This window comes from Staurois parvus, unplaced genomic scaffold, assembly GCF_062004578.1.
Source record: "Staurois parvus isolate SC_StPar_1 unplaced genomic scaffold, SC_StPar_1.0 ptg000533l, whole genome shotgun sequence".
NCBI classification, from domain to species: domain Eukaryota; kingdom Metazoa; phylum Chordata; class Amphibia; order Anura; family Ranidae; genus Staurois; species Staurois parvus.
Window position 1 is genome coordinate 179,440 of NW_028318329.1, and position 17,397 is coordinate 196,836.

Genomic DNA, 17,397 nt, shown 5'->3' on the forward strand with positions numbered 1-17,397 from the left:
ACTCGACATGAGGCATCAATTTTGCCTTGACGCGACACTAATGTTTAAGTGTGAATTTTCATAGGCGTTTCAGGAGCGTTAAAAGCGTTTCCCAAACACCTGTCTAATGCCTGCTAACAAAGCTAGTGTGAACTTGGCCTTGTAGTTTCGCAACAGCTGGAGGGCCGCAAGTTTGACACCCCTGCTCTATAGGGTCTAATGGTATTCATTCATAAAAATAGAGTGGTTTGGGAAAATATCACATTATGGCCTCTAGGACGAATGTACCTGTAGTTTCACCTGACAGATATCTATGTCAGAAGTTTTATATGAATACATCCCTAAGTGATCCCAAGTTACTATGGTACAACAACGGCACCTATATACACAGGCCAGCCATCCTCATTGATAAATCATGGTAAAAGTAATAAATTATACTTAAAATACACAAATACAGATGCCAAAATATATTTGCAAAATGTGAAAATAGACCGAATACTTTATTAATAATATAATTAATGTTAAATATGCATAAAATATATAACTGTATCAGACACTACAATACAACGTCAGCGATTGAATCTGATTGAATCCAGATTTAACACAGACCAACACTGTCACTAATTCTAGGTTAATCACATTTCAGATCTGCAGACCCGGCACAAATGAGCATAGTTAGCACTAATGTGTGAGCGGGGCTGTGTGCAGAGAAATGAAGGCCATCTCTAATGAGGACTGCAATTCATCAGGGTGCGTGGACAGGTTGTTATTATTGTGAATGTTCTCCAGACAGCGTCCTCGCAGGGTTTGCACCCGGTATCTTTTCAGCACAGTCACCAGTATTGCTTTCATCATCACCATAGCTATGTATTTCCCAGCACAGGCACGGGGACCGAAACCAAACGGCTGAAAATGACGATGTGGAACCTAAAAACAAAAGGAAAAACATGTTAGGAACTGGAAGAGTGCTCTGTCTCTTCAGCAGCAACTCTAGACAGTGTTCTGAGTGTTTATGGAGTTTTTATGTTTTTATGTGTCTGAGTGTTTATGGAGTTAGTAAAAACCTGAGAGAAAGAAAGGACTGCCTTTGTGTCTTATTTTTTATAGATCAGTGTCTGGAAATAAACTACTGAAGGTATTAGCACAGTGGCTAAGTGGGCAGCACAGTGGCTAAATGGTTAGCACTTCCGCCTGGCAGTACTAGGGTCGTTGGTTTGAATCCCAGCCATGGCACCACCTGCCTGGAGTATGCATGTTCTACCTGTGCCTGTGTAGGTTTCCTCCCACACTCCGAAGACATGCTGGTAGGTTAATTAGATCCTGTCTAAATTATCCCTAATATGTGTATGAATGTAAGTTAGGGACTTTAGATTGTACACCCCTTGAGAGTTAGGGACTGATGTGAATGTGAAATATATATATGTAAAAAGCACTGTGTAAATTGACAGCGCTATATAAGTACCTATAATAAATAAATAATTAACCTCCCTAGTGGTCTGATTATGTCAATATTTCTGTGCTCAAAATGGTACATTTTTTTGCATGGAAATATGTCGTTTTTTTTTATTGTAGGCCTGTAATTTTTAGGAATAACTCACTGAAATCTGTCCGAACAAGAGTCTAGTAAACATCCCGGGTATGATAAAAGTTGAAACACGAAATCATAAATTATAACATAATAAATATTCATAAAAAATAATAATATAATAATTATAAATTTAATTCAATAATGTAATCAAAGCAAAAACACTGAAATTTTAAATATAGCGCCAAGTTCGCACATCACTGAGCTCAGTCGCAAAATCATTTTCAGTGTCTGATGACGAATTTCCCCACGAATCATTATCTCTCAATTCTGCAAGTGGTTCTGATTTACTATCGCTGTTCTCTAGCTGATCTAAACCCGCTTTTGACCTAAAGGGACGCTTTTTGGACGCCATGGACTTTTCTCAGTTTCCAGGCAGAAAGAATAGTAAAAATGCAGGCAGGGCACAGGACAAAGCACTAGGGACAAAATGTATGTGAAATGGTTTGATCAGGGGCGGACTGACAATTCATGGGGCCCCCGGGCAACAGGGGATCATGGGGCTCCTGTGTCCTTGCCCAAACTCAAAAAAGCCTATAAAACAGTACCAGGGGCATCTCATGGGGCCCCCTACTGACCCCGGACCCTTGGGCAGTGCCCGAGTTTCCAAATGGTCAGTCCGCCCCTGGGTTTGATACAGTAATGTTGTACTATGTGATTTTAGTGTATTGAGTGAATGTCACTTTTAAAATTTTGGAATTTCCCGCCGGTTCCGTCCCCCATATGTCCCGTGCGTCCCGACGTCGCAGGGACCGGAACCCAGAAGACGGATGCTGGCATCGGCTGGAGGAGATGGCCGGGGACGCTGCAGGGGATACATCGCGGGAGCTCAGGACAAGGTAAGTGAAACAGGGATCCCAGAGCAACACTGCAGGGTATTCCCGAATGTAGCTCTGGGTTACCGCTTTTGGTACTGAAAGTTTACCCCGAGCTACACTCGGGAATACCGCCAGGGAGGTTAAAGTGGTTGTAAACTCTTACATATATGAAGTGACTGGCCTCAGGGGATATGCGGAGATTAAATAAATCCTCCTACATAAGTTGTAGCATTATAAAGTACACATTTTACACAGCATTTCTGAGATTCCAGCCGGCAGGGGGAGGGATTCTGACATGAAACACTTCATAGCACAGAGAGGAGAGCTGACTGTAATCTGATGTGAGTCAAGGGAAAGGACACCTCCCCTATACACAGTCTCATGGTGAACCATGCACAGCTGAGGCTGTCAATCACTTGCTGTGTGTGTTGGAGGGCAGTTGGGGCATCTCTTGGGAGGGTGTCAGCATTGACTCTTTTATTCTTCTTCTTCTTCTTATACAGGATTTATATAGCGCCAACAGTTTGCTCAGCGCTTTCCAATGTAAAGGGAGACAATACAGCAACAATACAGTTCAATACAAGAGGGTTAGGAGGGCCCTGCTCCTTGGAGCTTACAATCTAAGAGACTTAGACTCTTAGAAATTACTCATTCAGATAGCAGAGGAATAACAGAGCAGACAGAAATCACACTAGGTTCCTTGGATAGAGGCAAGTACACACTATAGAAGGATATGCTTTGTTATTTTTTTTTGTTTGTTTCAGGGATTTACAACCACTTTAAAGTTGAATTCCAGGTATGGTTTGTATTGTATAGTTAGATAAGGGCTGCCTATAGGTGGACCTGTTCTCTGTCTGTGCATCAGTAAACATGTCCCATAGCCGGTAACTTAGATCATTTAGAGCAGCCTTTCTCAACCTGGTTACCTTGGAGCAACCCTTAAAATTGTTATCAGGTCTCGGGGAACCCTCACTAATGTCAATTCATTGGTGGTTAGTGGGAATAATACAAAGGTTATTGGTGCAATGTGCTGGCTCTGCCAAGGGGCATTGGTCTCGGAACTATGCAGGCATCATCAAAATGTAGGTCAATCAGCCACAGTTCAAAGAACCCCTGGACACCACTAGAGGAACCCAAGATTTCCATGGAACCCTGGTTGAGAATTCTCTGTCAGTGGAAATATCTTTATCATAAATACCAGGAACAGCCCTAGTAAATAAAGGTTATTACACAATAATAAACAAATAACAATAATCTTTGAATGTGTTTTCAAATGTCAGATAATGTATTCCAATGTACATCTTTAACATAAAAGGCCCTTCACATTGTATTACCATTACTATTTTTTAACAAACAGTGTGATGTTGTGACAACAGAAATTAGATTTGTGATATATCTTCCCATATGGAGGAAACATATATTTGAAATTATATTTTTAAAATATTCTTTCCAAATATATTGCCATATATTTGAAATGCTACAATTTTGGCCATATGCAATATATTTCAAAATATATTTCAATAAATAAATAAATATATATATAAATATATATATATATATATACTACATGTTGAAATGCATTTTCATTACAAAATATATGAAAAATATATTTAAAAATACATTTCAGTTATACTGTATGTCTTTAACAATACAAATCTACATTTTTTGAATGCATTTACAAATATATGTAAAAATATATATTTTATAAATACATTCTTCAGATTTTTTTTAACATATAAAAAAGTCATTTTAACATATACTTTTACATATATTTGTAAATGCATTCCACAAATGTAGATTTGTATTTTTAAAGACACACTGTATATTTGTATGTATATTTAAAAATATTTTTTATATATTTTGTAATAAAAATGCATTTCAACATGCAGTATGTATATACAGTATATATATATTTATTTATTTATTTTCTTTTTAAACATATTGAATATGGTCAAAATTGTAGCATTTCAAATATATGGCAATATATAAGCATAAAATATCAGACTCCCTGGAATAGTCCTTGGAGGTTTCTACAATCTCAAAAGAGCCCCATTCATATGACACATAGGAGACACTTCAGTCAGAGACATGCATGTTCTACTTGAACCTACTACACTGCGGGGTGGATTTGCTAAAGACAAATAGACTGTTGCTCCAGAGCCTAGTAAATGAGATGAACTTCACTCTGCAAACAATACCCAATCACATGCAAGGAAAATTAAATATAACAGCATTCTTGCCTGCACATTATTGGATGATAAAAGTCAGCAGAGCTTCATCTCGCTTACTAAGCTCCTGAGCAACTGCACTTGCAAAGTACACAAACTATTTGTCTAGTAAATCCACTCCTGTGTGTTGTACATGGATGCAACATACAAGGAACCATGTTTGCATAGTATGCAGTCTGAATTTGTTCAATGAGGGATATTTTTACATTGTGTACAAAATTAATTGTTGTGGTTTATACAAAGCAGCACTTCTGCTAAATTGATATGCTGTGTAATAACTGGACTAACCAATTGTATAAAATGTAGGGAACACACTCCCTCTAATTGGTGAGTACTCTTCTCCAGTTTTGAAAGATATTATCCATGTTGAAAACCTAAGTCCAAATAAAAAAAGGTTCTATAAAATCAGTATGGGGACATTGCTTACAGGTCTATTGGTACACTGCAAGTGATTCTGAACAATGAGGCTGTCCCCACAGAGACTGGGTACACATGTGGAATATACTGTTCATGTATTTTACAACAGCTACTTCAGTGTTCAGTGGAGATATATTCTTCAACCAGTAGATGGCAGTGTTTGAAGGTGTGTAGCTGCATCTAAGATAAAACGATACCTTTTTTCTCTATAATAAAGTTCCTGTTTCCTGATAGCAGAGAAGCAACAGATAAACACATACAGTATAGACTGTGCACTGTCTGTTCTGTTGGGCTATATACAGAATCTCTAACAGGCACATTGGAGGAAGTTTACAAAACTGGAGCAGATAGATTCTGAAGCAGCTGTGCATAGCAACTAATCAGCTTCTACCTTCAACTTGTTCAGTTACACTTTGAAAATGAAAGATAGAAAATGATTAGTTGCCATGCAGAGCTGCTTCAGATTCTGTCTGCTCCAGTTTTGATAAATTCCCTTACAGAGTTTCCCCTCATAAACATATAATGTAGAATTCAAGCTTCTAAATTTTTAATCCTTTTGTTAGGTCAGATAGTTTTAACCGGTTCCCAACTGTGCTAAGGATGGCTACAGCATGGTTTTGTAATCCTGGGACGACGTCCATGGACGTCATTCCAGAACATGCCCCCTGCGCACCCCCAGTGGTGTGCACTCGGCACCGCCCGTGATCATGTGATATGGTAAACTGCAAGTCATGGCGGCCTTTTGACACAGCAGATCACCGGGTAAATACAGTTGCCGGTTATCAGCTGCACATGCCTTACGCTGTCACAGCATGAGGACAGTACTGCCATGAACCGGCAATTGTCAGTGAAGGGATTGGCACTGATCATCAGTGCCCTGGTGATCAGTGCCACCCACTTGTGCCCAGCAGTGCCATCCACCTGTGTCCTGCAGTGCCACCCAGCAGTGCCACCCACCTGTGCCCTGCAGTGCCACCCACCTGTGTCCATCAGTGCCACCCACCTGTGTCCATTAGTGCCACCCACCTGTGCCCCGCAGAGCCACCCACCTGTGTCCATCAGTGCCACCCACCTGTGCTCTGCAGTGCCACACACCTGTGCCCATCAGTGCTGCCCAGCAGTGCCACCCATCAGTGCCCATATGTGCCCATCAGTGCCACCCATCAGTGCTGCCCATCAGTGCTGCCCATAAGTGCTGCCCATCAGTGCCACCCATCGGTGCCCAACAATGCCAACCCTCAGTGCAGCATGATCAGTGCTGCCCATCAGTGCTGCCTATCAGTGCATCATCATCAGTGCCGCCTATCAATGTCGCCTATCAGTGCCTCCTATCAGTGCCCATCAGTGCTGCCTACCTGTGCCACCTCATCAGTGCCCATCAGTGCTGCCTATCAGTGCAGCCTCATCAATGCACATCAGTGATGGAGAAAAATTACCTGTTTGCAAAATGTTATAATAGAAACAAAGAAAAACGTGTTTTTTTTCAAATTTTGTGCTCTTTTTTTGTTTATAGCACGAAAAATAAGACACCCAGTGGCAAGTAAATACCACCAAAAGAAAGCTCTATTTGTGTGAAAAAAATGATAAAAATTTCATATGGGTACAATGTTGCATGACTGCGCAATTGTCATTCAAAATGTAACAGCACTGAAAGCTGACAATTTGCCTGGGCAGGAAGGGGGTATAAGTGCCCAGTAGGCACGTGGTTAAGTTAGCAAATGATAATGAGACTCATCAGCACAGTATAGACAGGGTTAATTATTATCATCATTATCTCCCCAACCCCCCACATAAACATTACAGAGAAATGAAAGCTAAATAGGATTTTCCAGTCCTGAAGTTTCCAAAAAAAAGTGTTTAAAATCAATTTTTAGATATCTATTTATTTTAATTTATGCCATATGAATGGGATCATGAACAAATATAAAGTAGGTGTTATCCCAATTTGGCTGCAAAAGTGGAAATACACTTTAAATCTCTGGTCTCATGTACTTACAGGAAAGAGGGATGCAACAGCAGCCAGATTATTTCAATTTTCTAATCAGTATTATGATATCTTTTACTATTACACAGAGTATGAAGTGATTGGAATTCTTCTTCCATAAAAAATAAAACTCTAAAAGTAATTTGTCTATCATCTCTGGTATATAAAAGCAATTAACTGATAAATGAAATGGCCTTTTATGGAATGTGCATTCATCCACATATTTATAATAAGGTAGCTAGTTATTAATGAAGGGTTTATCATTAAGATGAATGGAACACGAGCTACTTAATGTAAAGGTAAAGATAAAAATCAACTTCAAAAGTTAATTTGAGTGCAAATATGTACATGATAGCTGGTTTCATTGACAGGAGTTTTTTTTAGTCTCTGTATACTGGAAATCACAGGGAAAAAAGGTAATTTTCTTACTCGGGTCATGAATGTGCTACCCATAATTTCCAAGTTAGAAAGAAATCCACAAGATGTCCGATAGCCAGGATGGAAGATTTGGTTGTATGAGCAATTGGTCAGATTTGCAATTCAAACATAGGAACATAGAAGAGTGACAGCAGATAAAGACCAAGTGGTCCATTGAGTCTGCCCCCTTTTTTGTTTGTTTTACTTTATTTTTTGGGTTTTTTTTGTATGAGTATAGATCTTGCCCCAAACATGTCTCCACTCCACCCAAAAGGGGAAGTTCTGCTTTAAGGACTGCTCCCCCACTCCCCATTAAGGATTGAGACCTTTGGGGGGTGGGGGGGAGCAGGTACTCAATTTTGACAGGTACCCGCTCCCACTTCCGGTCCGATCACTGGAAACAGAAGGTGTCCTCCCTCCCTGTAGTCTTTTGGGACACGTGACAGGAAGCGCAGCGCTACTCACGCATACGCAGTGGGTACCCGGCTGTGAAGCCGCAAGCTGTCACAGCTGGGTGCCCACACTGAAGATGCCGGCCTCCTGGATTACAGGACGGCCGGTGAAATGGGCTGTGGGGGACACACCGCAGGACCGAGGGAGAGGTAAGTGGCTGTTTTTTAAAAGTCAGCAGCTACAGTTTTTGTAGCTACTGACTTTTATTTTTTGACAGCGTGAGTGGAACTCCACTTTAATGTCACTTATGGATGGCTGACTTGCTACCTCTACTGCAAGTTTCTTCCAAGCATTATCTACTCTTTTGGTGAAATAATACTTTCTGCAACTGCTATTAGTGCATGTTCCACTATACAGTGAGGAACAGAAGTATTTGAACACCCTGCGATTTTGCAAGTTCTCCCACTTAGAAATCATGGAGGGGTCTGAAATTCACATTGTAGGTGCATTCCACTCTGAGACACAGAATTTAAAATAAAAAATTCAGGAAATCACATTCTATGATTTTTAAAGAATTTATTTGTCTTGCACTGCTGAACATAAGTATTTGAACACCTAAGAAACAGCAAGAATTCTGGCTCTCAAAGACCTGTTACTGTGCCTTTAAAAAGTCCACCTCTACTCCACTCATTAATCTAACTTAGTAGCACCTGTCTGAGCTCTTTAAAGACACCTGTCCACCCCACAGTCAGTCAGACACTAGCTACCACCATGGGCAAGACCACAGAGCTGTCAAAAGACACCAGAGACAAAATTGTGGACCTCCACAAGGCTGGAAAGGGCTACGGGGCAATTGCCAAGCAGCTTGGTAAAAATAGATCAACTGTTGGAGCAATTGTTAGAAAATGGAAGAGGCTAAAGATGACTGTCAATCTCCCTCGGGCTGGGGCTCCATGCAAGATCTCACCTCGTGGGGTATCACTGATTATAAGAAAGGTGAGGAATCAGCCCAGAACTACAAAGGAGGAGCTGGTCAATGACATGAAGAGAGCTGGGACCACAGTTTCAAAGGTCACTGTCAGTAGAACACTACGCCGTCATGGTTTCAAATCATGCATTGCTCAAGTCATCACATGTCCAGGCCCATCTGAAGTTTGCCAATGACCATCTGGATGATCCAGAGGAGGCATGGGAGAAAGTCATGTGGTCAGATGAGACCAAAGTAGAACTTTTTGGTCTAAGCTTCACTCGTCGTGTTTGGAGGAAAAAGAAGGATGAGTTGCATCCCAAGAACACCATCCCTACTGTGAAGCATGGGGTGGTAACATCATGCTTAGGGGTGCTTTTCTGCGAAGGGGACAGGACGACTGCACTGTATTAAGGAGAGGATGGATGGTGCCATTTATTGTGAGATTTTGAGCAACAACCTCCTTCCCTTAGTCAGAGCATTGAAGATGGGTCGTGGCTGGGTCTTCCAACATGACAACGACCCGAAGCACACAGCCAGGATAACCAAGGAGTGGCTCCATAAGAAGCATAGCAAGGTTCGGGAGTGGCCTAGCCAGTCTCCAGACCTAACTCCAATAGAACATCTTCGGAGGGAGCTGAAACTCCGTGTTGCCCAGCGACAGCCCTGAAACCTGACAGATCTAGAGGAGATCTGTGTGGAGGAGTGGGCCAAAATCCCTGTTGCAGTGTGTGCAAACCTGGTCAAGAACTACAGGAAACGTTTGACCTCTGTAATTGCAAACAAAGGCTTCTGTACCAAATATTAACACCGATTTTCTCAGGTGTTCAAATACTTATGTTCATCAGTGTAAGACAAATAAATTCTTTAAAAATGATACAATGTGATTTCCTGAATTTTTTTTTTAATTCTGTCTCTCAGAGTGGGAATGCACCTACAATGTGAATTTCAGACCCCTCCATGATTTCTAAGTGGGAGAACTTGCAAAATCGCAGGGTGTTCAAATACTTCTGTTCCTCACTGTATATACATTTGGCATGTGATAGGAAGTATACTAACACTGGTAGCAATGCATATAATATAGGAGACCTACAGGATACACAAAACGAAATTCTCAATTTCGCTCGTTGGGCTGCTTAGGTAATAATATTTACTATTGTATTATTTTTTTTTAGAGTTTTTTTTGCCTGTATTTTAGGTAGTGTCATTCATCTAGGAGCATATCTATAAAGCATTGGATGTTATTAAAAAAAAATTCACTGGTGGTGAATCAATCACTGGTGAATACTATAGTAAATGTTTGGTGATTGCCGCATCCACTACTTTATAAGTATGCCTCTCAAGGCCTCTTGCACACTGCTGCCTAGAAATGCAGTATTTTTAAGCATATGGTTGGGGATTTTTTTTACTGATGTAAATGCAGGCCATTGTTTTCAATGCACCTGTACCCACAGGTACGTAATCACATGCTGTGTCTAGATCAGTAAAAATAAATAGATACAGAAATCTGCGCTGCTGGTCAGTATGCACATATATACACAAATACGCATATAGGACACACTCCATTGCTAAAACAAAGCTAGATAATATTTACATGTGTGTATGCATATGCGTAGATATGTGCAAATACACACAAACACACACAAGCCCTATACAGCCCATCCTCGTGATTTTTTTCTGTCAGGAAAGTCTGATGTTCATACATCAATAATGTGTGCAAGTACCCTATAGTATTTTTTGTGTTTGGGTATCTTTTTCTTTTGTGTATGTATAATAAATCTTCATTTAAATACTGATGCTTTACTTTTTTATTGTTCTTGTCTGTTTCCACTGACTCCAATGTCTGTTTTTAATTTGATTTTTGGCAGAACACATCCAAAGGAGAATCTGTATTTGAATCTGTAGAAACCTCAGGAGTTAATAAAAACCTCACTGCACCCTTAAAAACCATGAAGAGCAACCACCCCACTAAAATTATGGGAAATGAAAACACTAGATTTCACACATCTCCACAAATAACTCCTCTTAAACTGCTGAAATGTCATAGAGACAGCATATATATTCTGGTCGGTTCTTTAACATTAGCCGTTACTTGGCAAAGACAGCTTTAATAAAAAATAAACTGTTTGCCAGGAAATGTATTGGTCACAAGATTTCATTTTAATCTCTACATTCTCGTGGGGTTTCTAGATATAAGACCAATATGCTGGTTGTGTTACTGCTAAAAAATACATGATATTAAAATAATAAAACAAAACTAAAGTCTCATTTGGAAAAAAATGCCAGCACGTAGGTTTTTATGGCAGAAGAGATTCTGAATATCTCTATCAGCAAAACATCCCTTATCCCTGCCTGCTTGAAAAGTTCTTCTATTTGTACACTAAATGCCTGGATGCTCAGCTCAGTGTATAATCCTGGCATCTGTATCTGCCAGGAGTAAGAGCCAGCTGCCAGGACCTTATAATTCCCATGTATGTGCAGGAGTTACATCATCCATGACTGGTCAGTGGAGAGGAAGGAGACCTCTAGGCCCAGAAGAAGAATGGAAGAAGATGGCAGACACAGTGATAGAGCAACAAGGTCCTTAATGTGCATACCAACATATTATAAGAAGAGTTCAGGTGGTCCAAAAATAAGTAAAGTTCTGTTTTCAGACTATGACAAGTGACTTACTAAATCAGCTCCTATCTACTTCTTGGGGTTGATATACCAAAGGAAAATAGGCTATTTACTTTGCAAGCTAAGTTGCACTTTGAATGTATATGAGTGGATGATGGAAGTCAGCAAAGCTTCACTTCATTCACTAAGCTCTAGGGAAAATTCTCTTGCAAAGTGCAACTTCCATTGCAAGGTGAACAGGATATGTAACTTTAATAAATCAACCCCACTGTGTATTGTACCTCTATTTGCTACAAACATCCAATCAAATGTGGATATCCCCTCTTTGATCTTTTCAATCAACCCCATAATGCCAGATTTGGTCCATTTTTTATGATTTACCGTTTTCTCAAAGTTTTCCAGGCTGAATTCATTTGGCTTTGGGAAGAATTCAACTTTATGCATGCGGCCAATGTTCAGAATGATGTTAGTTCCTTTCTTCACATAATAACCATCAATCACATCGTCCTCCAGAGCTTTGCGCATGACCAAGTCTACCACAGGCTGGTACCTCATGCTTTCATAGATGAAGTTCTCCAGAACTTTCAGGTTTGGCATGTCACTACTCTGTACTTCCCGGTCACCTGGTGATACATACAGAAAAAGTGCTGACAATGTAATAACTTTCTTAACACCTACAGCATCCATAGCAAATCCATTACTAAAGACAGTCTGAGAACGTATTCACATTCAGTGGAATTTATAAAGTGTTTCTACTACACTCTTTAAAATTCCATCAAGCTTCCACGCAAAAAATGTCAATGCAAGTGACAAATTAATGTATTTGTTTGATAAGAAGTACAAAAATTTGCTGCCAGCACTGCATGTGGTGGCACACTGAAACTAGAGCGTCCATACGGCAACTTTGTCCTTAGTTCAGCTGAGGCTCTCTCCTTGTTTCTGTAGGTCTGTAGTTGGGTGGGTGGAGCCTGATGGAGATTCAGATACACTAGTTCCCTCTCAGGTCAGATCCCCTTGTGATTGACAGAAGGCAGTGGGCAAAACCATGCTAATACGCAGTCTGATCCTGACCATATTATCTACCCAGTGAGCACTGTCAATTAAAAATAGTGAGCAGACCTGATGAGGAATTAGTCCCTTAGCTTTCCCATCAGGCTCCATTCACTCAGCATCACTGGTTGCTAGAAACCTGCCGGATGTGAAACCTACAGAATCTTTACAAACAATAACAGGTGGGAAAAGTAGGAGTTAGTGGTGGCAAACATGGTGCTCAGTTACACAGTAGAATACCTAGACAGGCACTTTGCCTGTCTCTGTACACCTAGTTTGGGTTTTATTATTTCCAGTTTCATTATGTATTAACTGGAGGTAATTTTTTTTAATTTGGTTGCGACATAGTGACTTTTTTAAAAAGTGGCACTATTAAGAACTACATGAATACACTGAACAAGTTGGTAAAGCTACCAAAACTGGAGGCAGGGTTTTTTGAATATGGAAAAGCCCATTTTAAAGGCCATACCATCAGAAAAGTGTTGTAAGGAATGTATTAAATTTCCCCCATTGTTTCTGTGGAAGTGTTACAAAACAGTAACTATATATAACTATAAGCTATCATTATTAAAAGCTCCCTATGCACACAAACAACATTGCCTTTTTTGTAATTTTTTTACATGGTAATGGAAAAACTCTACTGTCATTCCTCTCATGTTTCTAGATTCAAACACATATAAAAAAAATTACCAATATCAATAATTCTTAAACATTTATACTAATTAAATGTTTGTATTGCTGTCTGTGTCCCTTTCCTGTTTACTGCCATCACCGAGCATGAATGTGAAATAAAATCCCATTTTTTGGGTTATCATCAGAACAGGAAAAGAGGGGAATCTTCCAATAGGGACACTAGTTCTGGTGACTCTGGTGAAAACCAGTGATTGCCTCACGTTGGAGGAATATAATATATTTCTTTTGAAGGAAAGTATCATCAATGGTTGGACGTTTGAGGATGACCAGTGGGAGGCTGCCTTGTATTCCGTACATCTTAGTTTGTTATTGGATTCCTATTGCATTTCTCAATTGTATATTCTACTTACGGTTCATTACGCTCCTGCAAAATTGTACATGATGGGGCTATGTCAGGACCCCCTATGTGGCAGATGCAAGTGGGACCATGGAGATACATATGTTGTGGAGATGTCCAAAACTTCATAGGTATTGGGAGGAGGTGGTAACTACCCTTAATTTTGTGTTTCAAACTAATTTAATTCTGGATCCTAAGCAGTGCCTCTTGGGTATTTTAGACTCGGTAACGCAGGATACATTTATATTAGAAGTCCTTTCCAAAGCCTTGTTACAGGCACTTCTGATGCACTGGACCTCGGATACTCCTCCCACTGTTGCTGACTGCAAGTAGCATATGGTTATTATTTTACGATATGATTTTTTAGTTTACCAGCATAGAGGGTGTTTTGGATAAATTTGAGAAACTTTGGGATGCTTGGTTGGCCACTCATGGTTTAGCCCCTTTTGATCTAATAATACATAGGCTGTTGTAATTACATTCAATTGTAATTTGATTATTACTTTCTCAAAGCTAACCTATGCCTCTCCTGCATTCCCTGGTGGGGGGCGGGGTACTGTCTTTTTCTTGGGGGTCTACTGTTGTGGGGATACGCCTATTGTCCTGTATATGAAAAAATTACCATGTCGTCTGACTGCATTGTAACATGTTATCTCTGTAATGTTGCAGAAACTCTTGGATTTCTTGTCTAAGTGATAGCACTGGAAGGTTTTCTTTATTATGTTGTTCGGTTTGTTAATGATTGAGTCTTTGATACCATTCTGTATATGCTTTGTCATTTTGAGATTTGTATGACTTCAACATTAATAAATGTCATTTGTGATTTTAAAAAAAATATATATCATCAATGGAGCAGGGATGGCCAAAACAACCCAACAGGGATCATAACCCTCTCCATCATGACCAACAATGCCACCATCAGTCCCACCCCACAAGCCAAAGTCCTAGGTGTCACTCTAGACTCAAACCTGTCCTTCCAACCCCATGTCCAATCGTTGGCAAACTCATGCAGGCTCCACCTCCGCAACATCTCCAAAATACGTTTGTTCCTAACCCCAGACACTACTAAACTACTCGTTCACTCCCTTATTATCTCACGTCTGGACTACTGCAACTCCCTTCTCACCGGCCTACCTCGTCGCAGACTATCCCCACTTCAGTCTATCCTGAACTCAGCGGCTAGACTCATCCACCTTACTAACCGCTCCGCATCTGCCACCCCCCTCTGTCATTCCCTCCACTGGCTCCCGATTGCCCAACGCATTAAATTCAAACTACTAACACAGACATACAAAGCCATTCATAACGCTGTCCCAAACTACCTCACCGACCTGATACCCAAATACCACCCTACCCATAATCTTCGCTCCTCACAAGACCTCCTACTTTCTAGCTCCCTGGTCTCCACCTCGCATGCCCGACTGCAGGACTTCTCCAGGACTTCCCCCATCCTCTGGAACTCACTACCCCAATCCATCAGACTGTCACCTACCCCCCTCACCTTTAGGCGCACCCTGAAAACCCATCTCTTCAGGGAAGCCTACCCCGCCCTCACTTAACAGCCGATCTCCTCCACTCCTCCTACCACTCCATCCCCCACAGCCACTTCCTCCTGTACCACTATCCCCTCCCTCCTAGATTGTAAGCTCGAAAGAGCAGGGCCCTCGAACCCCTCGTGTATTGTATTGTTACTGTATTGTCTCATGTACTGTCCCCCACTATAATGTACAGCGCTGAGCAAACCTTTTAGCGCTATATAAATACTGTATAATAATAATAACCCTCCCCTACACTATCCAAAATGAGAAAAGTGGGGTGAGGATCTTGTTCATCTGACAAATATGCACACTTCAAAAACCCAGATATTTTTACTTCCTATTTATAAAGATGTTCTCTGATCGTGAATACTTTTTTTTTTACTAAGGAGGGAAAGATTCTGGGACTCACTACTAACAGCTCCTCAACTTTCATGGATGGCATCAGTGATGTAAGGTGTAGATCTAAAGTAGAGTCTGAAATGAACCATGCTAAGAAAGATGGTCTTTGGTGGAGGTGCTCAGTTGTACCTTTCCTCTGTTGCATTACTAGATAATTATTTTTTACTAGAGAGATGGAAACATTCCTCTATGATACAATACATTTCCTTTAAAGAACAAAAATATTTGTATGGCTTTTATCCTTAACTGGGCTTACAATCTTTAAATGTATGTAAAGAAATGCAACAAGCTTTTTATAAACAGAACAAAACTGGACTTTTGTTACTGAATTGCATTTGAATGACAACACAAAGATTAGAAAGATATAATGTGACATAATGGCCACCTTGAGGCACTTATTGGTCATTAAATAGGACAAAGTCACTTTTGCAGCTTTTAGTGTTAAATTTAACATAGTTTTTAAATAAAAAAAATAGTTTTTTGATTTCCACTTCCAACAAACTTCTAAATGATGATTAGAAATGAGCAAACTGATCTTGTGAACTGAAATCTTGAAGTGGGACAATTCAAGGATACTAGATATCTGCACACATTGAATGATTTACAGCTTCCAGTACACCATTTGTATATTTTCATTTCTGTATAATTACATTTTTATATTTTATGATTTGTTTCTCCCAGTACACCATTTTTATAGTTTCCATATAAAAATGTGTACACTCTTTACAGGGAATGTCATCCCAGCAAACAATGTTTACAGAACAAGTACCCCTAAGTGTGTGGCCCTCTGATGTATTAATCAGCACCAAGCTAGTGTCTTCAGAGGAAAGGACCCAAAGAAGAAAATTAGAACCTTGGCCTGGGACAGGAAGACTGAAGGGCAGTCTGGTGCCCAGGAAGCAGTTTGGGAATATGAGGAGGGAGGCTTGAGGCTTCATGAGCTAATTTGGTTCACAGCTTTAGCCTCTGTTATTCCAATAGTTTGCCTGTCATTCAATGTAAAAGAAATCAAAGACTAGAAATAATGGAGTACAATCAGTTTGGAAAAATGATGCCATAGAGGGAACTTATCTATATGCATACATATTGTGAAGGTCAGAAGATTCTGAAAATATTTTTTGTACCTCTGGGACTGGGCAAAGGACAATGGAACGTCATCTGGGCATGAAAGAAAGAAGGGTTTTCTTCACTTTAGGAAGGGGGTCTTTATAAAAGGAGTGATCAAGCTGAGGAATGCACAATAATGTTTGGAGACACAATAATGAGACTAATAGATGAATATTTAGATCCAGGGAGTTGACAAAAAAAGCCACAGAGAATTGTCAACAGATGCCTAAGGGTTTTATTTTGCCTTCCTCTGGACCACAGCTGAAAGAGATGCAAGATGTGAAACCTGATGGACAGCAGTCATTTTTCAACTTTATTAGCTAGATAGCTATGCCTGAAAAAAACACTGCCCCCCTTTTGAATGTTTCAGATGCTGAAAGATAAAAATAAAACACCTATTGAAAAATAAAAGCTATTGTACTAAAAGGGCATTTTACAACCAGCAGACAACAATGAGGATAATATAGAAGGCTGAGATTCCCCAAAAAGATCTGTAATAAACTGAACTACAATTACAGAGAATGGGGTTCATTTACTTAAGGCAAATAGGATGTTCACATTGTAAGGAAAGTTATAATTTGCATGGAAATATTCCTCAGAGTTTAGTGAATGTGGTGAAAGTTCACTTTGCAAGGAATAGCTAATCATGTGCAAGATAAATAAAAAAACAACATTTTGCTTACACATGGCTGGATGAAGGAAGGCAGCAGTGCTTCACCTCATTCAGAAAGCTCTGGGAAAGTATAGCTCCTTGACATTCTTCTTCTCTCAACCCACTTCTCCGTTCTTTTTTCTTTACTTTTTCTTCATCCCCCTCTTTCCCTTTCCCTTTCCCTGACTTATTAACTGATAAAACTTGACAACAA

General features: G+C 40.0%; 1 protein-coding gene across 1 annotated transcript in view; it reads right to left on the reverse strand.

Annotated features, from left to right (window-relative positions):
- Positions 1 to 460: 460 nt before the first annotated feature.
- Positions 461 to 17,397, reverse strand: part of CYP19A1 (cytochrome P450 family 19 subfamily A member 1) — a 69,440-nt gene continuing 52,503 nt past the window's right edge. Inside the window, exons 8-9 of the mRNA XM_089690555.1 lie at positions 11,789 to 12,030; positions 461 to 906 (exon numbers count right to left, since the gene is read on the reverse strand). Coding sequence (XP_089546681.1) covers positions 661 to 906; positions 11,789 to 12,030 — 488 coding nt within the window. The 3' untranslated portion in view covers positions 461 to 660. The remainder of the gene's footprint in view (positions 907 to 11,788; positions 12,031 to 17,397) is intronic.